General features: G+C 44.5%; 1 protein-coding gene across 2 annotated transcripts in view; it reads right to left on the bottom strand.

The window, feature by feature from the left end:
• si:zfos-1056e6.1 (uncharacterized protein LOC107988029 homolog) overlaps positions 1 to 24,095 on the bottom strand; it is a 160,375-nt gene that overhangs the window by 42,815 nt on the left and 93,465 nt on the right. For both annotated transcript variants that reach the window (XM_043696111.1, XM_043696112.1), the window contains exon 7: positions 3,737 to 3,799. In XM_043696111.1, coding sequence (XP_043552046.1) covers positions 3,737 to 3,799 — 63 coding nt within the window. The remainder of the gene's footprint in view (positions 1 to 3,736; positions 3,800 to 24,095) is intronic.

Raw genomic sequence — 24,095 nt, 5'->3', positions numbered from 1 at the left:
CTTTCAATTTCCACTGTTACATTTATTATGCATCGTCACAGTATCCTACCTGAATGGACTCTCTTCCATTCTCTTAGCTTACCTCCCGATCGCATCTGCTCTAATGATGAGGCATATAGCGGGAGGTACCGGGGGAAAGGCGGTGCGTTATGCTCAGGAAAGTTTTGTTTTGGCAGTGAAGATTCCTGGCACCGTCAATGACAGGGCTCTCAGCAGGACCTTTACTTAAAACGATGAAAGGTTCACTGTTGTACTGAACTGAAAACCCAGTAGTCCTTGCATCTGCAAGTTCGTAAGGAAGCATAATCATCAGCCACAGGGTGGAATATAGGAGGAAGGAAGTATTGTTGCAGACTCTAAAGAAAGATATGGTTAGTCCACAGTCTGCGCGGGTCCAATCGCTACAAAATCGGCAGGGAACAATTGCACTGCAGAGATTGCAGAGAGGTTTCACGGGATGTTCCCTGAAGTGAGAGGTCTCAGCAAAAAGTTAACTTTTGTTTGGGGTCTGTGGAGCAGAAGAGGCTAAGGGGGCAATTGATGCAGACATAATGGTGAGTGATATAGACTGGGCCGATTGTGATAAATACTTCCGCGATGTAGGCATGTCTTAGACCAATTGAATTAAGGTTAAAGTGAAAAATGAAGCATTTCGCGAGGATCTGATGGAAAAGCAAATTACCCAGGGGATGGGTCAAATATGGAACATGTTGCCTGAGAGGGTAGCTTATCTCTCCATGCTTCAGGCTCTCTGCCTTTATTCCTGATGAAGGGCTTTTGCCCGAAACGTCGATTTTGCCTGTCCTCGGATGCTGCCTGAATTGCTGTGCTCTTCCAGCACCACTAATCCAGAATCTGGTTTCCAGCATCTGCAGTCATTGTTTTTACCTAGAAAATGAGGCGTTCTTCCTCCAGGCTTTGGGTAGCTAGAATTTGGCAGTGGGGCAGACCCAGGACTTGCATGTCCTTGGCTGAGTGGGAGGGGGAGTTGAAGTGTTTTGCCACAGAGCAGTGAGATTGATTGGTATGTGTCCCAGAGATATTCTCTGAAACGTTCCACAAGTTGGCATCTTGTCTCCCCAATGTAAAGAAGACCATATCGAAAGCAATGGACATGGTAAATGAGGTGTTTGGAGGTGCAGGAAAATCTCTGCCCGATGTGGAAGGATTCTTTGGGGCCTTGATTGGAAGTAAGGGGGGAAGTGTGAGTGCAGGTTTTACACCTCTTGAGGTGGCAAAGGATGGTACCGGGAGATGTCTTCCAGCACATCTCCTCCACTTGCCGCACTTCCGCCCATGAACCCCACCCCTCCAACCGCAACAAGGACAGAACCTCCCTGGTCCCCACCTTCCACCCCACCAAGCTCTGGATGCAATGCATCATCCTCCACCATTTCCGCCACCTACAGTCAGACCCCACCACCAGAAATATATTTCCCACCAGAGATATAGGCCCCAAAGAATCCTTCCATATTCAGCAGAGATTTTCCTACACCTCCAAACACTTCATCCACTGTGTCTGTTGCTCTCGATGTTGTCTCCTCTATATTGGGGAGAATGGACACCAACTCGTGGAACATTTCAGAGAAATCTCCTGCACACGAACCAAACAACCCCACCTTTCTGTGGCTGAACACTTCAACTCTCCCTTCCACTCCCCAAGGACGTGCAAGGACATAGGCCTCCTCTACTACCAAATCCTAGCCACCCGACTCCTGGAGGAAGAACACCTCATCTTCTGCCGTGGGACCCTCCAACCACATGGGATCAATGTTGATTTCACTAGTTACCTCATCTCCCCTCTCCTCACCTTATCCCAGATCCAACTATCTCACTTGGGCACCTCCCACATTCCTGGTGAAGAGCTTATGCTCAAAACATCGACTCTCCTGCTCCTCAGATGCTGCCTGACCAGTTGTGCTTTTCCATCACCACACTTTTTGAACCCCCTTCCCTCACTGGACTATCCATATCGTGTTTCAAAAACGCCCTACAGACACACCTAATTAATTGCTCCCATCCAAACCCTAGGCACTAATGGGGTCCCAGTCAATATGGGGGAAGTTAATTTGCACATCTTCTAGAATCTGCGTACATATCTCTTCATCTATGTCCTGCTGGCAGCTGGGAGTTCTGTAGTACAATCTCAGCATTGTGATTGCACCCTTCCTATCCCTAAACTCCACCTATAATGCCTCACTGCAAGATCCCTCCAGGATGTCCTCCCTCAGTGCAGCTGTGATATGTGGCCCAACCAGAAAGCGACTCCCCCACCTCTTTTGCTTCTTCCTCTGTCTCGCCTAAAACACCGATATCCTGGAACATTAAGCTGTCAATCCTGTCCCTCTTTCACCCATGTCTCTGTGATAACAACATCATAATTGCATGCATTAATCCGGATCCCGGCAGACTAGCTATTTCAGGGCTATCTTAAAATCATTTTACTTCTTAAAGCCCATCTCTACAATCATATAAACCACAGAGGTCCAGTATCCAGGTAGAAATTCTGATTACGAGAAAGTGAGGACTGCAGATGCTGGAGATCAGAGCTGAAAATGTGTTGCTGGAAAAGCGCAGCAGGTCAGGCAGCATCCCCAAGGAGCAGGAGAACTAACGTTTCGGGCATGAGCCCTTCTTCAGGAAATACTGATTAGTTATCTTTGATTGGCAACTCTCTACCATCTTAGATAAATGGCCAGTTTAAAGCATAAATGTTTACAACCTGGCATCCTCAATTCCTCTTTGGCACTTTTGACATGAGCAACCCTAATTGCTGTAAGAACAGTATTATCATCTATCATCATCTCCAAATGTGAATATCATACACAACTTCTTTCCAATGAAACAATGAAACTGGACCTCCCTTTAATCATCAAAAACCATATCATCAAGACTCACTGTCAAGGAGGCCAGAATAAGTCATATAAACCACTTCAATTAAAGACACAATCCCAAAATATAACATTGGTGACTGTATGGACTTTGCATACTCTCCCTATGTCTGCATGGGTTTCCTCCAGGTACTCCGGTTTCCTCCCACAGTGCAAAGATGAGCAGGTTAGGTGGACTGGCCATGCTAAATTGCCCGTAGTGTCCAGGGATGTGCTGGCGAGGGTGATTAGCCATGGGAAATGCAAGGTTATAGGGCTGGGGTTTTTTTTTGGGGGGGGTGGGCGGGGTGGTAGTGGTCCGGGTCTAGTAGGGATGCTCTTCAGAAGGTTGGTGCGGACTCAATGAGCCAAATAACCTGCTTCCACACTGTAGGGTTCTATGATTCTTAAAAATATCATACTTGTAACAGTTTGTTGACCAAACTGTCTATTTCTGTGAGTATATTATTTGTACATAAGATCAAGAAGATATAATCGTAAAAGATTGCCTATTTAGCTGTGGCACCAGCGACTAGATTGTCATGCCAAAAGTAGTAAAGATCTAAACCTCCCATAAAAGGCTGTGGTTATTCAGTCAATTGAAATGTTCAAGAATGTTAATGCAAGATACTTCGGGTAGTTACAAAGATATGGAACAAAAAGTAAATCAATTGATTTAGGTATGGGTCAGCATGATCTAATTGAATGGCAGAGCAAGTTTGAAAGACTGAATGATCTATTCCTTTTCTTTGTTTCTCTTTTCCATGGGACTAAAACAAATAAATGAGTTAACTCCTTTATTCTATACTCAGAGATTATATTAATCACATTAGTCAAATTGACTTGTGATAGCATTGAATATATACCTCATTTAGCTTGTCTTGCCGTCTCACTTTTACTTCTGGTGCCAGTTCCTCCATTCTCTCAATCTGAAAAAATGTTACAAGAAGAACAACACTTAAAAACTGATAGAAAATGAACAGTAACCATTAATTTCAGGATACTGTTACATTTTGTTATGCGCAGCTTGATATATAAACACTGTTGATGCAGTGGGTAGTGTTTAATTATTAAGTCAACATTGCTATTTTTCATGCATGCAAACTGACCATGAAACTAATTTAAAACTGTTTGACACCTGCTAAGTATGAGATAAATATCCTTGATATTCCACAAAATTATCATATTTGTAATCAGTCTGACTACATTTGTCAGTGCTTCATATAACAGCAGTTAAGAGTCAACCACATTGCTGTGGGTCCCGAGTCACTCATAGCTCAGAACTTCCCTGAAGGACATGAGTGAATCAGATGGATTTTTTTCCAACCATCGGCAATAGATTCATGGTCATCGTTAATTCCAGATCTTTATTGAATTCAAATTCCACTATCTGCCTTGTTGGGATTCAAACCCAGGCCCCACAGACATTACGGAGGTCTCTGGATTAATAGTCCAGCAATAATACCACTAGGCCATCACTTCCTCAATGCAATGCAATATACTATGTTGTTTCACTCTTACAACACTGACTTTATGGACACAAGGAAGAACAAACTTTTAAAGACAAGAGATTCGAGAATGCTTGGTTTTCTGGAAGGTTATCAGCTTAGAAAGTTATCAGTGACCATATGTCTGCCTCCATCTGATGAAAATATCAGGCGGAATTAAGTTTAAACACGTGTCTGCTCTGTTTACTGTTGCAAAGTTGGATAAGTTCCTTGTAGATTGTGAGGCAGGAAACTAGAATTTGGTGTTTGTAAAGTGTAAGAGGAGAAAGCATTCTGTGATCAGGTACTTTTTCTGTGCTTAGAGATTTAAAATGGAGGTCTGTGAGCCACAGATTGAAAGTTTGCAAGTACACAGAGAACCCAAATTGAAAGATTTGTATCAAAAGGTTGTACAGTTAGCAGGCCAAACAACAGTTTTTACCAAGACAATAGGTTTTTGAACTTAGCCAATCAATTTGAACCAGGTACTTAGATACCAAAAACCTATTAAATGGTTTTGACAACGTAGGACCAATCCTATTATAAGAAATATTGGTATGCCATCAAGTGTGTAAAATAAGGGGACAGTTGGATAAAGACCCCAGAGCCAGCCACCATTCACAAGAGCTAATGGCCCTCAGCTCTCGAGAATCGTTGACTCTCACAGTGTCCTCTATGTCTGAGGGAAAGCAACATCTAAATAACAATGGTACCAAGGATACAACTACTGTTTATTCCTGACAGAAGAATTGACGGAAAAGGCACAGAACATTCTGGAAGACACATAACCTGGCTGTAATTTCGAGTGGCTACAATTTTTTTTATATGAGTGGGATTTGTATTTATTGGGACAGCATATCATTAGAATCTAGATTCATTCAGGAATAGTAGTTAGAAGGATTTTATTTGGTTTAATAGTTTAGTTAAATTGTTCACTGTTAGAGTGAGATAAATAAATTGTTACTTGTTGATTTTAAAGTGAGAGTCAGGGATTTATTTTATTAAACTACTAAAAGTTGCTGAAAAGCAGGTTACACCACTTTTTACACTCTACACAGGTTATAGGGCGAGATACTCATTTTTGATTGTTTTTGAGTGTTTCGGTTTTAGTTCTCAGAGGAGCAACCTCAGCTTTACAATGTTTTAAAACAGCTGCTTGCATGTCTGTTGTCGCTGAGTCATTGTATATGAATGAGGAACTGGGTTCAATTATTTGTTACGAATACCATGTAAATTATTTCCATATTTGAGATTTTAAAAATATTTAAAACAGTCCCTCTTCAGTACCTACACAGGCATTGTGCCACAACTCTTCCACCATTATATGTATAACAGCATCCTGCATCCAGGCTGAACCAGAGCAGTTCATTGACTTCACCCGTAACTTCCACCCCACCCTCAAATTCACTTAATCCATCTCAGACACCTCCATCCCCTTTCTTGACCTCTCCATTTCCATATCTGGTGATAGTCTCCATACAGCGTTTACAATCAACCCACAGACTCCCACAACTACCTGAACTACACCTCTTCCCACCCAGTATCCTGCAAGAACTCCATCCCATTCTCCCAATTCCTCTACCTCCGCTGCATCTGCTCGGATGAGGAGACATTCCACCCCCAAGCATCCCAGATGTCCACCTACTTTGGACAACGTGCTTTCCCCTATTCTGTTATCTAGATAACCCTCCACTGCACCGCATCCCTTCCCCAATCCACTGATCTAAATCACCCCCCCCCCCTCCACAAACACAATATAGACGGGGTCCCCCTTGTGCTCACCTTCCACCCCACCAGTCTCCACATCCAATGAATAATCCTTAAACACATCTGTCAACTCTAACTAGATCCCACCACCAAGAATATTTTCCCCTGCCCAACCCTCCCTGCCTTCCACTTACTAACATGAATGCTCACTTATGGGATTCTACCCTTGTGTGGGCTACATTTTTTTCTCAGGGCACAAGATGTTCAGCACTCAGTTACAAGCTGCCAGCATCAGCAGTTTAGCTTGCTTTGTAGCACAGAGTAGAAGACAAGTAGCTTATGAAAATAGAGAGCACTGAATAGTAAATGTAATAATCAGACAGGGATAAACAGTTTACATGGCAAACACATTGCATGTGCTTTAAGCAAATGACCATGTGGGAAAATCAATTGAGAAGAATCCTTTGAAGGGTGAAGGGGGACTACAGTCAGTCAATCGGTACCACCACTGTTAGTCAAGGGGCTGATCCTATTCCAGTGCAGTATGTTGGTCATGGTCAGTTCTGCAGGTCAAGGTGCAAACTGTAGATGACACTTAGATCAGTCAGGAAGATGCTGAGGGATCAGTCAGTGGAATAGACCAGTTTTTTGTGCAATGGAAGAAGGGAGGGATTGAATTTGATGTAAGTGAAGGAAAGAGTAGTTAGTGGTAATGCATAAGAAGAAGTGATGAGGTGACAACGAGTTAATAGGAAATGCAAAGGGCAAGAAGGGTCAGTAATTTTGGAGGTGGATGACAGCCCTTCGGCCTTGTGTGTGCAGTGGCAAAGCTAGAGTGAGTGCTAGCCTTTTGCGTGAAAGACTGTACAGAGAAAATGGTGGCATTGGTGGGATTCAAATATAGCAAGAGGTTGCTATATTTGAAGCTGGAAGGCCCCAGCAGTTGCAAACGCTTCCATCTCAGTCACCTCAAGATTCCCTTGGAAACACATCCAAGATCCAGTTTACGTTAAAAATTAAGAACTGCAAAGCAAATTGTAATTCACTTGAATTACAGACAAGGGGGCACAGGTAAAATTCTGAACAGGAACACTTTATTTTAGTTGCTTACACTTGCACAGAGCCCCTTGCAAGTCGCTTGACGAGCTCTCTTAAAGGGGAAGCAGCACAACTACATACATAAACCCCCACCCCTTTATTTTAATCAAAACCCCTTTAATCAACACAAACAACCATTAAAAAGATGATACAGGCATTGAAGCCAACATAGATACACCAGTTAGGAATATTCATAAAAACATTAAAAACAATCATTCCCTAAATAAAAGACATTCTATCTACAGTTTGTATTGATATGATCAGTCTCTTAGGGATTGGTGATTCATCTTAGGAACCTTTTCTAAGTGCAGTCTCCAAGCACCAGGAAGCTCCTGTTGTACTGCAGGCACAGCCCTCTCTGATCAGCTGTTGTCGCCCTGTGACTGCAGTATTGTTCCCCCCCCCCCCCCCCCCGGGGAATGGTCAATCCAGGCTCAGAGACTCATGACTCAGTCAAGACCACTCGGTGTTCTGAGGGACCTCCTCGCATTGGTCGGGTGCAGTGATCTGCTGGTTACAGGTCTCATCCAGAGCAGTTCATCTCTAGTCTGTACCATACATGACAACAGTCCTGTTTGAGCCACCACCACCGCTGGGATCCATTTCTCCCCAGACGTGTGTAATTCCAGGCCAACCAGTTCCTCTTTGGAATACCCTTGACTGCGAGGTTCCCGTCCTTCTGACCATCTGTCCTTCTGGATTTCACTTAACCATCTCTCTGGTCTCTCCTGGCGGCAATAAGTCAGACATGGTTCTCAGCTGGAGATTGAACATTAAGGAAGCCGGCGAACAGTGGGTTGCCACTTGTGCATGTTTCTGAGGAATTCCTTATGGAGGAAATACCTCATGCGGGGGTCAACCTCCGCTTTATAACATTTTAAAACACCTGCTTGCATGTCTGTTGTTCTTTTAATGTTGCTTAGTTATTGTATATGAATGAGGAACTGGGTTCAATTATTTGTTATGAACTGGAGGAATTTGTGCTAGGGATGCCTGGTGAGGCTTTTAGGGCTGCTTCAAGGTTTGTCTAAATCTCTCTGACTGGCCGTTTGTCGCAGGGTGACATGGAGCCGACCTGACATGTCTGACTCAGTGATTTTCCTCCAGGTACTCCTCGAATGTTTCTACCACAAACTATAGACCACTGTCACTTACACTTGTCTGGGATTCCTAAACCTGGCAAATACTTCATCCATTCAGTCTATTGTTGCTCTTGCTGATAGAGACTTCATGACCACCACCTTGGACCGCTTTGTCTGGGCATCCACAACCATTCATAGCATCCATCCCTCTTCTGATCCTGTGAAATCAACTTGAATCTGCTGCCACAGTGATTGAAGCCACCCCCATGGGTGAAGGGGTAACAATGGCAGCAAATTCCTTACTAATGGATTTGCATGATCCTGCCTTCTCCTTAATCTGGGAGTCCACCTCTGGCCATTAGAAGTAGCTCCTGGCTATCTCTTTCATTCACATCATGCTCAGGTGTCCTTAGTGCACTTGTTTCAGCATCTTTCCCCTTAAAAGGGGAGGAATAACAATTCTCATATCCCACACTAAACTCCTGCTGCCACCATTAATGTAATCCTCATATATGGCCCAAAATTGGAGGTTATCGCTCTGTGGTCGGCCTGAAGTACGAAGTGCCTGCTGTAAAGGAAACAATCCTTATTTTTTGACTTATGCATTATTCTGCTCTGGCTTTATTTCTGTTCTTGATGTGAATGCAATGAGCCTTTCCTTTCCATTCAGTAAGATGTGCAACAGTGAAGCTTCAATGCCATAAGGTGAGGCATCACACACTAACTGCAGGGCATCATTGGGTCACTAATGAAATTTGTAGAACTTGCTTCACCTTCTGATGAGCCACCTCCTATTCCTGGGTCCATTTCCATAGCTGGCCTTTTGCCAGAATCAATGTAGGGGCTGAACACAGTTGCCAGATCCAAGCCATAATAATGGACAAGCCCCAAGAACAATCTCAGTTGAGACATGTTCTCTGGTCTGAGGGCCTTCATGATGGCCTGCATCTTTTTGGGCACCTTGTGTGGTCCCTCACCGTTGATTAAATTGCCCAGGTACTCTAGGGAGTCTTTAACAAACTTTCATTCCTCCATTTTTACCTCTAGGTTATAGTCTTGCAATCTTTTTTGGGATCCCTCTAAATTTTTGGAAAGTTCCACTTTGGAGGGTCCAACAATCAAAATATCATCCAGATGATACTGGACTCCTGGCAACCCACGTAATACTTGATCCATGGCCCTCTGGAACACAGCCAGCACTGACGCGATGTCAAATGGAAGCTGCTTATGGCAAAAAAAGCCCTGTGTGTCACTATTGCCCACAGCAGCTGGGACCGATTCCAGCCTCTGGCGATGGTCTGTGTGGTGTTTGCACATTCTCCCCGTGTCTGCGTGGGTTTCCTCCGGGTGCACTGGTTTCCTCCCACAGTCCAAAGATGTGCAGGCCACGTGGATTGGCCATGCTAAATTGCCCATAGTGCTAGGTGCATTAGTCAGAGGGAAATGGGTCTGGATGGGTTGCTCTTCGGAGGGTCAGTGTGGACTTATTGGGCCAAAGAGCCTGTTTCAACACTGTAGGGAATCTAATCTAATCTAATCAAAACCCCCATCTGTAGGTAGGCCAACAATCCATTGTGGAGAATTTTCTTCCCCCTGCCGTCCCCTTTATAGATCTTCTATGAGTGGAAGTGGGTATTGATCCTCACTCAGCGTTGGGTTGACTGTGACCTTAAAGTCACCTTGAATCCTCACCGCATCATCTGCTTTTAAGACAGAATGATGGAAGTGGCCCATCCATTGGTGGTTATTTGTTCCAATGCTCACAGATTCACCGGCCGTTCCAGTTCTGCTTCACATTAGGCTGGATGGCATACGGTAACCGGATGCACCTTCAGACTCCTAGGCCAAGCCTCTGGCTTCAACTGTAATTTAGCTTTGACTCTTTTCACTTCCCTCAGGGTTCATTGGAAGACACCTTTGTACTTGTTTAGAATATCTTACAAACTTATGTTTAAGTCCGCCAACATATTAACCATGTCCCAGTTCAACTTTAATTTTTCCACCTAGAAGCATCCAAATAATGCCGGGTATTTACAACATAAAGTGGCCGTTCGGCACACTGGTCTCTGTCAGTAGTACACAGCCTTTCAATGGCACCACTTGTTCCATATACATCTGTAGTGTGATCTTGACAGCCTTCAATGGTAGTGCCCTTAAATTCTCCCTGTATACCAATTAGGAATTAGGGATACTGCTGCACCCATATGCACTTCTATTTTACTGTCTTCCCTCTATTTTGGGAAGAACCCAGAATTAGAGTCATAGAGTCTTACAGCATGAAGACAGGCCTTTTGGCCCAAACTGGTCCAGGCCAACCAAAATGCCCATCCACACTAACCCCATTTCCTTGAAGTTGGTCTATGTCCTTCGAAACCTTTACTGTCCATGTATTTGTTCAAGTGCCTTTTAAATGTTGTTAATGTACCCACCTCAACCACTTTCACTGGCAGCTCATTCCATGTCCATACCATCCTCTGTGTAAAAAAGTTGCCCCTCAGGTTCCCTTTTATTCTTTCCCCTCTAACGTTAAACTGATGCCCTCTAGTCTGATTTCCCAATTCTGGGAAAAAAACTGAGTGCATTCACCCTATCCTTGCCTCTCACGATCTTATACACTTCTATAAAATCCCCCCTCAATCTCCTATGCTCTGAAGAAAAAGGTCCTAGCTTTGTCCAACCTCTTTCTATAACTCAGACCGTTGAGTCCAGGCAATATCCTTGTAAATTTCTTCTGTACTCTTCCCAGTTTAATAACATCCTTTCTACAGCAAGGTGGCCAACACTGGACACAATATTCCAAGTGCGGACCAACCAACATCCTGTACAACTGCAACATAACTTCCCAGCTTCTATATTCAATGCCCTGACTGATGAAGGCCAGTGTGCCAAAAGCCTTCTTCACTGCCCTGTGAACCCGTGACTCCACTTTCAGAGAACCGTGCACCTGAACTCCAAGGTCCCTCTGTTCCACTACACTCCTTAAGACACAACCGTTCACCATAAAAACTCCTGTCTTGATTTGACTTTCCAAAATGCAAGACCTCATACTTATCTATAATAAACTCCATTTGCCATTTGTCAGCCCATTTCCCCAGCTGACCAAGGTCCTGTGCAACTTCTGATAACCTTCCTCACTGTCCACGATATCTCCTATTTCAGTGTCATCGCAAACTTACAACTCATGCCTTGTACATTCACATCCAAATCATTGATATAATTAACAAACAGCAATGGGCCCAGTGCGGACCCCTAAGGCATGCCATTAATCACAGGTCTCCAGACCGCCAAGCAATTTCTACAATTACCCTCTGCTTCCTACGATCAAGCCAATTGGATATCCAATTTGCCAGCTCACTCTTGTTTTCCATGTGATCTACCTGTGAGAAACAGAGCTCACTCACAAATCAATCAGCCTGAGACAAAGCCTTGGAAACAAGAACAATTTATTACAGGCTTGCAAGCACCGGACGCTTCTGTAATCAAGCAGAAATGTACACGAAAACAGAGCATATCGACCGTTTGTATAATGTTCCCCTTCCCCTCCCCCCACACTACACCCCCTCACCCATCTGCAAAAACAACATTTCTAATCTCCCACATATCCTTCCACAGCAGCCTATCATGTGGTCTTCTCAAAAGCCTTACTGAAATCCATATAGACTACTTCTACCGAGGAGAAAGTAAGGACTGCAGATGCTGGAGATCAGAGCTGAAAATGTGTTGCTGGAAAAGCGCAGCAGGTCAGGCAGCATCCAAGGAGCAGGAGAATCAACATTTCGGGCATAAGCCCTTCTTCAGGAATGAGGAAAGTGTGTCCAGCAGACTACTTCTACCGCCCTGCTTTCGTCAACCTTCCTGGTCACTTTATCAAAGAACTCTAACAAATTTGTGAAGCATGATCTCCCATGCGCAGAGCCATGCTGAGTATTCCTAATCAAACCCTGTCTTTCCAAATGCATGTGTATCTTATCTCTCAGAATCTTCTCAAGTAACCTACCTACCACAATTGTTAGGTTTACTGGTCCATAGTTCCCAGGTTTCTCTTTGCAGCCCTTCTTAAATCAGGGCACACCCTTTGCTACCCTCCAGTCTTCCAGGACCTCATCTATAGCTAATGATGGTGCAAAATATCCGCCAGGGCCCCCACAATTTCTAACCTACCTACCACAATTGTTAGGTTTACTGGTCCATAGTTCCCAGGTTTCTCTTTGCAGCCCTTCTTAAATCACATTTTCAGCTCTGATCTCCAGCATCTGCAGTCCTCACTTTCTCCTCCTTTGCTACCCTCCAGTCTTCCAGGACCTCATCCATAGCTAATGATGGTGCAAAATATCCGCCAGGGCCCCCACAATTTCTTCTCAAGCCTTTTGCGGTGTTCTTGGATATGTCTGGTCAGGACCAGGAGATTTATCCACTTTCATACATTCTAATATATCCAACACCTCCTCTACTGTGATATGGACTGTCCCCAAGATATCGAGAGTGTCAAACTTACTAATCATGCTGAATTGATGTTTTGGGCAAAAGCCCTTTATCAGGGCTTCCTGATGAAGGACTTTTGCCTGAAACGTCGATTCTCTTTCTCCTTGGATGCTGCCTGACCTGCTGTGCTTTTCTAGCACTACACTGTCGACTCTAATCTGCAGTCCTCACTTTCACCCTGTCCCCAAGATATGACCATTAACTTTCCCAAGTCTTCATGTCTTTCCCCGTGGTAAACACAGTGGAGAAAATATTCATTGAGGACCTCACCCATCTCCTGCGTGTCCACTTTGATCCTTGAGGAATCCTACTCTCTCTCTAATTATTCCTTTTCCTTTATTATACTTAAAGAATCACCCTAATCTTCTCAGCCAAAGCTATCTTGTGCCCCCTTTTCGCCCTCCTGATTTCCTTCTTCAGTAAACTCCTGTATCACCTATATACCTCCAGGGTACACTTCAGCTTCACCCCATACTGTCAGTATGTTGAACAGGAACTTCACTGTCTCTGGGCCTTCTGCTTCTCCCGCAGGCCCAACTGACTCCATCCACTCCCTGGTTGGAAATATGTACCTTATGCCTTGCACTTTAACTCATCTCCTTTAAACACTTCTTCTATTTGTTGAGTTGTACCCGGCAATTTCAGGCAATATGACTCACTCACATACACCTGGAGCACTAGGTTTCTTGAGTTCAAAATATCTACTCCTTGTGGCCACTCTTGCCACATTGGCAGCACTCTAGGTTGGTATTGCACTTTGCTGAGTTTCCACTGTTTGCTGCACCTGGGAGTTGACAGCCAACAGTGTTGCTTCACTGGTGGCCAATTCCATCGAGGTAGCAATTTTAAAAGCTGCCTTGAAATCCAGGTGTGAAAGGCCACAAACCAAATGGTTCCACAAAGCATCTTGGAGGAATCCTTTGAATTCTCAGTGTTCTGCTCAATTCTTTAAGGCAGCCACAAATTGGGCGATGGACTCTGTTTCGTGCTGAACCCATTAATTAAACCACAACTGTTCCATGATCATCAGTGGCTTGGGTGGGAAATAATTTTTTAGATTAGATTAGATTACTTACAGTGTGGAAACAGGCCCTTCGGCCCAACAAGTCCACACTGACCCGCCGAAGCGTAACCCACCCATTCCCCTACATTTACCCCTTTTCCTATTTCTTAATTACCATTGGGAGCAAACGTCCCAATTTTAAGGAGTCAGGTACAACCAGAGAAATATGTGAAGAAGACATTTCAAATGCTATGTGAAGTGGGCGGCACCCCTTTAGCATGGCCAATTCACCTGACGTGCACATCTTTGGACTGTGGGAGGAAACCGAAGTACCCGGAGGAAACTCACGCAGACACGGGGAGAATGTGCAAACTCCACACAGTCAGTCGCCTGAGTCGGGAATTGAACCCGGGTCTCTGGCGCTGTGAGGCAGCAGTGCTAACCACTGTGCCACCATGCCGCCCACTTCACATAGCATTTGAAATGTCTTCTTCATATATTTCTCTGGTTGTACCTGACTCCTTAAAATTGGGACGTTTGCTCCCAATGGTAATTAAGAAAACTGGTACTAGGATGTCCTCAGCCATTTTGTTCACTTTTAAGAATGAATTAAAACGTTTGTGTAAGAAGTTCAATCTGACTCTTCATCAAACGATCCAATCACCTGTCTAGTTGTCGCTCGCACCCTGAGTCCCCTTGATAAACATTCCCATGTCGGTCGCTCCCTCGCCCACTGTATTAGCACACTATTCCTCCCTGGTGTCACCCACAGCCTAAGTCTCCTCACAAGCCCTCACCATGATGCCTCTGGTATCTCCCAGGCACATACTCTTCTTCAGCCATCAGTCCAAGTCCCTTCATGACTGCCGCTTTTTAGATTTAGATTACTTACAGTGTGGAAACTGGCCCTTCGGCCCAACAAGTCCACACCGAACCACTGAAGCGCAACCCACCCTTCTCACTCCCTGGTGAGTACCTTCTTTCCTGGTGTTGTCTGCAACCTGAGTCCCCTCACACCCACTTCCTTGATGTTAACTCCTTAATCCTGTACCAAAATTCCTAAAGTCCAGGCGACGTCTCCGCTGAACACAAAACTTAGAAACAAAAAAAAAATGCAGTTGCATACAGTTTGTGGGTCAGATCAACAATCGTTGCCAGTTGTTAAGTTTGTAACTCGCTGGGAACTAGGAATTATACACAAGGGAGGCACAGGTTTAACTCTAAGCAGGAACACTTTATTTTTAGAACCTCTACAGCCAGCTCTAGACTGACCTCCCAACTCACCACCTTGCGAATCGCCTGACTTGTTCTCTTAAAGGGAGAGCACCCGAAACGCATATATAATACAGATCACATGAGAAAATTCATTCTGGGCCACCTGGTCATATAAAACCAATAGGGAAATTCAGCCCCTTGACTTCTGTAATCTCCATAACTAAGTCATGCGAAAATGCTGTCGTTTGGCTGGAGTAAGCTGTCTATTTCTCCCAAGCACACACAGGAGTGCAAGACAAACCTTTAGCTTTGCTAAAAGACTAACTGCTCTTTGCTCACAGTCAAATTTTTGTTACATACCAAGATAATTCTGGTTTTATTACTTGAGCTGCTCAACTGTGGTATTCAAACAGCTAAACTTGTTGACCATTTCAAACTTTTGTCCATTGATTGCAGCAGTTGGCTTCACTTACTATTATTGTAAGGCAGATTGGCACATGATTTCAGTCATTGTGGTGCTTTGGGGTAAGACCAAAGTTACCACATTCAGATCAGATATGGTCCATCTGCTGTTGTATTTCTTGTTCTGAACATATAATCTATACTGCGCTTCACTAATGTCTAGAGCCTTGTGACACAGTGTTGGTGTTCCTACCTCTCGACAAGGCGGCCTAGGTTCGAGACCCATTTTCTTGGAAATAGATCATAACATGTCTGAACAGATTGATTACAATAAAAAGGCTCCTGGTATTGCTCCCAGTAAGAAAGCAGAAGCTCTGAAGCCTCAGCTCCGCCCCAGGAGAGGTGAGTGCTATAGAGGAAGTAAAAGATCTCTGGGCTAGATGAATTGCCAATTAGAAAGAGTAGAAAACATCAGAGGGTTGACAGCTCCTATGCAATCGTTGGTGCTTCCATGGCCTTCCATGTCCATACTTTCCCTTTTGGGCAAGAAACTGAGCCCCTGGGTTGCTGTTGGGATGTAATGTCCATGAAGCTGGCAGGTTCCCCAAGAAGTGAGGAGTTGTAAAATGGTCTTTATTAGGCCTTTGAATATGCAAATTAGTTTCAATTCTCCTTGAAGCAGCAGATGGTCTATCTGGCACCCTGTCTTTGGAAAGCTCTCCCAGCAATGGACACCTTTGGGGAGCTAATCCAACACAGCTAGTATTTTAATTGGTAATTTTGGTTGGATTCTCTCATGTTGGCGATGATCATTACCTGGGACTTATTATGACACAATGTTCCTTGCCATTTAATTGACTTAAGCCGGAATCTTGTCCACGTTTTACTGCATTTGAAAAGAGACTGATGATACTGACCATCATGAAGTCATGAGCAGACATCCCATTTCTGACTTAATGATGAAGGAAAGGTCATTGATGAAGTAGCTGAAGACGTTTGGGGCAAAATCACTATCCTGAGAACTCCTCCGAGATAATCGGCTTCCAACAACCATAACTATCTTCCTTTGCGCAACTTATGACCTTTCCCCGCTCTGATTCCTACTGACTCCGGGTTTGCTGAGGTTTCTTGATGCCACACTCAGTTGAGTGCTGCTTTGTTCTTATTTCACCTCTGGAATTCAGCTTTTTGTCCATTTTGAACAAAGGCTATAATGAAGTCAGGAGCCAAGTGGCCCAAGTTGAGTGTCAATCAGCAAGTAATTGTTAAATAAGTGCTGTACAATAGCACTGCCGAAAACACTTTCAATCACTTTGCTGATGACTGGAGCAGACTGATAGAACAGTCATCAGCAAAGTTGGATTTGTCGTGCTTTTGTGCACAGGATATACCTAGGCAATCTTCTATATGTTGAATAGATGCTCGTGTTGTGACATACTGGAACTGTTCAGCTAAGGGTGCAGCTAGATCTAGAACTTCAGTACTACTGGCAGAATGTTGCTTTCACAGTGTCTTCAGCTGTTTGTTAATGTCACACGGTGGAAAGTTGACATCAATGACACTCGGAATCTCAGAGTGGGCCTTGGTATACAAGTATTCCAGTCTTGTAGTGTCATCAAGTTTAGCGCAGTGGTGGTACCACACGTTGTGATGCAGAGTTCCTTAGTCTGAAGGCGAGATTTTGTCTCCATGAAGATCATATAGTGGTCACTTCTATCAATACTGTCATGGACATTTGCATCTGATCCAGGTAGGTTAGTGAGGATTGGCCAAGTACATTTTTCCCCTCTTGTTAGTTGCCTTGCCTGCCACAGGCTTAATCTAATAGCTATGTCCTTTAGGTTTCAGCCAGTTCAAACAATCCTGGTGCATCTCAGCCATATTCCTGATGAAGGGCTTATGCCCGAAACATCGATTCTCCTGCTCGTTGAATGCTGCCTGACCTGTTGTGCTTTTCCAGAACCACACTTTTCGACTCTGATCTCCAGCTTCTGCAGTCCTCACTTTCTCCACATTCGGTAATGGACCATATAACATTAACACACTGTTTCTGCATTATGGACCTTCTACAAGATGCACTGCAGCAACTAACCCAGGCTCCTTTGTCAGTGCCTTCCACACCTGTGACCTATACTAGCAGATAAAACAGATCTTCTCCACCATTAGGAGCAAATTACTGCAGATGCGGGAATCTGAACTGAAAACAAAAAATGTTGGTCAAGCAGCATCCACAGAGAGAAAGCGTGCTAACACTAAGTCCAGATGACTCTTCATCAGAGCTGAAATGGAGGGGGCAGCATGTATTCAATAGTGGAGCAGAGGGGTATGGAATGCTAGGGAGAGAAAAGATGTTGACAGTTCAGATTCAGTGATTGGAATGTGAGAACAGGAGAACAATGGTGTGTCTAATTGCCAGACTGGAAAGAACAGACAGTCCTACTGGGTTGGGGGGACAAGAGAGAGGGTGACAGAGAATGTAACAAGCAAAGGTAAAAGAAAGGGAAGGAATTGGTTCACAATTTGAAGGTGTTGAACTCAATGTTGAGCCCAGAAGGTTATAAACTGCCCAGTTTGAAGGTGAGATGTTGCTCCTCCAGTTTTGTGTTGTAATCCTCTGGAGCATCACAGCATGTCCAGGACAGACACGTGGACATGCGAGCAGGACGCTGTGTTAAAATGACCGTCTGGAGATTCAAGACGGTGGCGACCCAGTAGGTCTGCTTTGCTGAGCTCTGCACCAGAATCCAGACAAAGTGGGGCACTCCCCCTCCTTTTACTACTTAATGTGCTGGAAATAACCATTTCTTGACCCCTAGAACTATCAGTTTAAATTGTTAAGAAAATGACCAAATGGAAGGGAGCACGAGGATTGCATCAGGCAGGGACCTCCCATCCCCGCAACAATGGACACACCCATGGCCATAGTGTCTGCCTCCGCGACCGCCCCAGGGGACTCACTGATAGAGCACAGCCTGATCTCAAGTCTATGAAACTCCAAGAGAAGATTGATTCGTTGACGGAGGAGACCCGGGCAAGGCTTGAATCAATCTTGGTCACACTGCAGAGACATGACCAGGAGATCCAGCACTTCGGGCAGTGTGTCAGAGAGGCAGAGCAATGGGCCGCAGCTTCCAAGACCATGGTGGAATCTTTGGTAGGTCAGGTTCAGGCCCTGGAAAGGTGAATGCGAGCCTTGGCGGAGCAGCTCGTCAGAAGAACATCCGTTTGGTGGGGCTTCCTGAACGGGATGACGAAGATCAGCTCGTCAGCTTCTTGGAGAGGTAACCCCGCAGTTTCTGAGGCTGGAAGTCGAGATAAGGCAGGTTCGGGTTGAGCAGGCACACTGGGTCGCAGTACGCAGGCCCGAATCGGACCAGTGCCCCCACCCGGTCCTACTGCGACTCCAGCACTACAGAGATAACCAAATGCTGCTGGAAGCCTCGAGAGCACTGGGGAAGGATCCTCAGGCTCTGATATATAAAGGATCACAAATGATGCTTTTCCAGGACTTCTCTCCAGTCGTGATTCGCAAGAAGAAGGCCTCTTTTTGAGGTAAAAAGGCGGCTGAGGGATTTGACTGCATTTCAGGCACAGAGGGTCCGTGTTCAATTTTGATTCACTGGAAAAGGCAAATGTCTTCTTGGATGCTTTAAAATAGACTGACTGGCTTGAATAATTATGTTTATTCCGTTTTTTTGTCTCTGTAATTTGCCTGGTTTACTTGGTTGTTGGGGTGTGGTTTTTTTTAATACGTGTCAGGGTCATAATTACTTAATTTTTTTCCTCTCCTCTGCCTTCTCTCTCCCTTCCATCATCCTTTGTTTTCCTGGGTTTTCTTTTCTTATTATTTCCTTTTATTTTTCTTTTCAGGTTTGGGATGGGGGAGGTGGCGGTGGGAGGAAGTGGGGAGAGTTTCTATGTCTTTTCTTTGTTCTACAGTTACAGTATGGAGGGGACAGATTGAGTGCCCACTTTTAACATTCTTGTTATAAGATGTTCGTTTTGTTTTCTTACTTGGTGTTGTCTGGGCAGGGGCATAGCTTCAGGTAGAAGGAGTCATGGTGGGGCTAATGGGTGGTATGAGTGCCCCCCTGTGCACAAGGGGGAAAGTCTCCTTTCATTTATGTTTTATGTTGGTATGTTGTAGAAATAGCTGTTAGAAGTTTTGATTTGGTAGTTTTGGGAGTTGCATTTTTAAACTTATATGAACTATTTATGATTTTCACTCGGCACGCAATGAGTGGGGTTCTTCCTCCCGGGGGGTCATGGACTGTTTCGGACAATCATGGCTAGCCATTCATTTAAATGGTGCACCTGGAACATTAAGGGGAGTCATTCACCAATTAAGAGAAAAAAGATACTGTCAAGCCTTAGAAAAGAGAGGGTCAATGTAGCCTTATTACAAGAAATACATTTAACCAATAAGAAGCATTTGAAGTTGCAACAGGGAGGATTCGGCCAAGATGAGAACTGTTATGGACCACTGCAGATTGTCCTAAACACAGTTAAAGCATGGAGAATGATGCAGCAGGGCGAGGGCAATTTACAAAAAACTTTCCCTTTCACTCCCATAGTGGAAATGTTGGTATTCCAATCAGGGTGTTTTTCTCATCCTATAATTCGAAAAGTGGAGGAGTTGCTATTCTCATCTGGAAAAACCTCCCATTTCAAATGCTAGGCCAAATTAAGGATGAGTGTGGGCAATTCATAATTTTTAAAGCTTTAATACATGGAGAGGAATATGGGATTCTGAATGTATATTGCCAACCACACACCACCTCACCCCCACCCCAGCACATCCTCTTAAATTCTTAACTGATGCACTTTCTATATTGATGACCCTTGGGGCGCGTCATACAATTACAGGGGGAGACTTTAATCACGTTATTGACCCCAAGGTGGACAGGATGCCCCGGTCTTGTGGATATATCCCTGCAATCCAGGCAGTTGGTGGACCTGAACAGGGAGCTGGGGTTGGTGGACATGTGGAGATGTCTTCAGCCTGAGGGTAGAGATTTTACCTTTTTTTCTAATCCACATAAGTGCTATACTAGAATTGACATTCTTTTTGTCCGATTGACCGTTTTGAATTTGGTATTGGTCTTGCAGAATAGGGAACATAGCATCTGATCATGCGGCAGTGTATATGGATGTCAAGGCTGGTGGTGGCAGGACGGGCTCCCAACACTGGCGCATGGACCCTTTCCTCCTGAAAGATAGCTAGTTTATAGAGTATTTTTTGCAGGAGTTTAAAATATTTTGGGATATTAATTTAGGTACGGCCAGTAATACATCGGTGCTGCGGGAGACTGCCGAGGCCTATGCACAAGGTTTGATTATTTCTTACTCTACAATCCGGAAGCGGCAGAGGTGAGAACAGCAACGTTTGTTTGAGGCTTGCCTGAAGGCAGCTGAGTTGGCACACTTCAACAGACCATCTGCAATTAAATTGCAGCGGAATACAGCCCTTAGGGCTACTTTGAATGCTGCACTCACCCAGACAGTAAAGAGGGATATCTCTTTTACAAAACAGACATTATTTGAGTATGGTGAATAAACCGGGTCGATACCTAGCGTACTTGGCCAGAAAAAAGAATGCCCCCCCAATCTATTATATCCATCAGAGAGAGTGCTGGTACTCTTACTTGCAATGCTAAAAAGATTAATGCAGCATTTAGCAAGTTTTATTTTGAGCTGTACTGTTCGGAGGACTGTGAGGACAGAATGATGAAGATGGAATCCTTTTTTAAGACCCTGGATCTTCCGGGTGTAACCTCAGAGCAGGCGTCCTTTCTGAATGCCCCCCTGACAATTCAGGAAATACAGGAGGCAATGAGGCTGCTCCAGAGTGGTAAAGCGCCCGGCCCAGATGGATTTCAAAGTGTTTTATAAGGAGTTTATAGACAAGCTGGCCGGGCCACTCTTGGGTATATACAATTACTCATTCAGTCAGGACCGCCTCCCATCTTCTTTGAGAGAAGTAAATATTTCTCTTACTCTTAAGAAAAGGAAAACCCTAGAGGATTGCACTTCGTATAGGCCCATATTGTTACTGAACATAGATTTTAAAATCCTGTCAAAAATACTGGCATTAGGGCTGGAGAGGGTATTTGCCTTTTGTTGTAAAGGAGGACCAGACAGGTTTTATTGAGGGTCGTAGACCTACCAACAATATTAGAAGAGTATCAAATATGGTCCAAATATGCCAGCAAAGAATGATCCTGGGTTTGGTAGTCTCCCTGGATGCAGAGAAAGTGTTTGATCGGGTGGAGTGGCCGTACCTCTTTTATGTCCTGGAACGGTTTAGTCTTGGAGGGGTTTTTGCCAAATGGGTGGCAGTGCTGTATAGTGATCCGAAAGCAGTGGCTCTCACTAATGGTATAAGGTCAGATAGTTTTTGTGTCGGCAGAGGCTGCCGTCAAGAGTGCCCTCTCTCGCCGCTAGTGATCACACTGGTGATCGAGCCGCTGGCGGAAGGCATCCGGACAGATCCTAATATAACTGCCCCGGAGGTAGGGTCAGGCAGGCATAAAATCACCCTCTACACAGATGATGTCTTTCTCTTTTTAACTGATCCAATGACATCTGTGCCCTATTTAACACAAGTGATTAATCTATTTGGTTTGTTTTCAGAGTATAAAATTAATTTCATGAAATCGGAGGCCATGCCTGTTGGGGACCTTACTCGGATGCCCAATTTTGGTGATGAAACTCATTTCCCTTTCCGGTGGTCACAGGGGGTTTTTCTGTATTTAGATGTTTTTATCACCACTGTCTTTGATCAACTATATAAAGCCAACTATGTGCAGTTGTTAAAGAAGATAAGGCAGGACCTTTGGCTCAGGGAAGATCTTCCGATATCTTGCTTGGGCAGAACAGCTCTGGTCAAAATGAATGTTCTTTCTCACTTATTGTATCCCATGCAAATGCTCCCATAGTTGCTGCCAAGGCAAGCACTATGCAGGCTTTACATTTGACTTGGATCTTTTATCTGGCATCATAGGCAGCCTCTTATTAAGCTGGATAAATTGCAGCTTCCGCAGGAAAGACGGGGTTTAGATTTTCCAGACTTTAAGAAATACCAATTGGTTGAATGGGCCTGTCAAGACCCGTGGTCAATCTCGTTGGACATTGAGGCCCCAAAACAAAATGCCCCCTCATTAATTTGTTGTTTATGGACAAGATGAGAATTGTTGTGAAACCGAATTGTCCTAAGCACAGTTAAAGCATGGAGAATGATGTGGTAGGGCGAGGGCAATTTACGAAAAAACTTTCTCTTTCACTCCCATAGTGGGAATATTTGGATTCCAGCCAGGATCGATGGACTCTGGCTGTATGTTCTCAGAGTCCAGAGGAATCTCCTGCTGGGAGATCTATTTGATGGGAGGTCATGACGTCCTTCAGGCAGCTGAGTCAGAAATTTGAGCTACCTAGGAGAGATCCCTTTCATTACTTCCAGGTTAGAGACTTCATACAAAAAAAGACTACATTAATGGTTAGTCCCTACAAGTCAGATACAGAGAGGAGAGTGCTGTGGTTGAGGAGCGCCCTCTCGGTTAGCACCCTCTATCACTTATTAGGAAGTAATGTTTCGAAAGACATTGAGTGGCTATGCAGAACCTGGACTCAAGAATTGGGGGCAGAGATCTCATCAGAGATGTGGGAGGATATCTGGGAAAATGTGAGGAAGATCTCAATTTGCAATAGGACCCAGGCTATTCAACTGAAGGTACTCCATAGGGCTCACTTGGCACCGGAATGGGTTGCAAAATTTAAGACAGGAGTGTCCCCAATGTGCCCTAAGTGTAAAATGGATATGGGCACTCTCACTCATTGCTTGTGGTCATGCCACAAGATTTGCAGTAATTGGGATGCCATAGTGAGTGTGTTGGAAGAGGTTTTGGGAACTGAGGTTAAGTTAGATCCGGTGTCCATTCTTTTGGGTCTTCCAAATCTTCCCTCTTTGGATGTTGCACAACCTTAGCAGCCAACCTTCAGCTGTGTTGCTGGAAAAGCGCAGCAGGTCAGGCAGCATCAAAGGAACAAGAGAATCATTCCTGAAGAAGGGCTTATGCCCGAAACATCGATTCTCCTGTTCCTTTGATGCTACCTGACCTGCTGCGCTTTTCCAGCAACACATTTTTAAGCTCTGATCTCCAGCATCTGCAGTCCTCACTTTCTCCTAACCTTCAGCTGTGGCACAAGAAGAAAATGGAAGGCCAGGCTAAAGTATGTGCCACCTCAGGGATAACTGGCAACAGCAAGAGCATTGGCAGAGTGGCAAAAGTGGTGCGCAAATGTGATCACCGTTTGAGGAAACAAAGGTATCTCAACTGAATATAAAACTACTGAGCATAAAATGTCTTGCTAATCAAAATCATCTTCCAAGGTCACCTACAAACATTTTCAAAGAAAGTCATTAACTCCACTGTTCATCCTTCAAGGTCTATACAGAAGAACTAGGACAGGCAAAGGCACTGTCATTCAGTTTGGTTCCTCTGGGGCCACTTAACTCTTGACCACATTGCAGCCTTGTTCCAAACATGAGCTGAAAAATGTGTTGCTGGAAAAGTGCAGCAGGTCAGGCAGCATCCAAGGAGCAGGAGAATCGACGTTTCGGGCATAAGCCCTTCTTCAGGAATGAGGAAGGTGTGCCAAGCAGGCTAAGATAAAAGGTAGGGAGGAGGGACTTGGGGGACGGGCATTGGGAATGCGATAGGTGGAAGGAGGTTAAGGTGAGGGTGATAGG

Source organism: Chiloscyllium plagiosum, chromosome 9, assembly GCF_004010195.1.
Source record: "Chiloscyllium plagiosum isolate BGI_BamShark_2017 chromosome 9, ASM401019v2, whole genome shotgun sequence".
Taxonomy (NCBI): Eukaryota; Metazoa; Chordata; class Chondrichthyes; order Orectolobiformes; family Hemiscylliidae; genus Chiloscyllium; species Chiloscyllium plagiosum.
The sequence above is the reverse complement of the archived record's forward strand: the minus strand, read 5'-3'. Positions and strand labels throughout refer to the sequence as shown.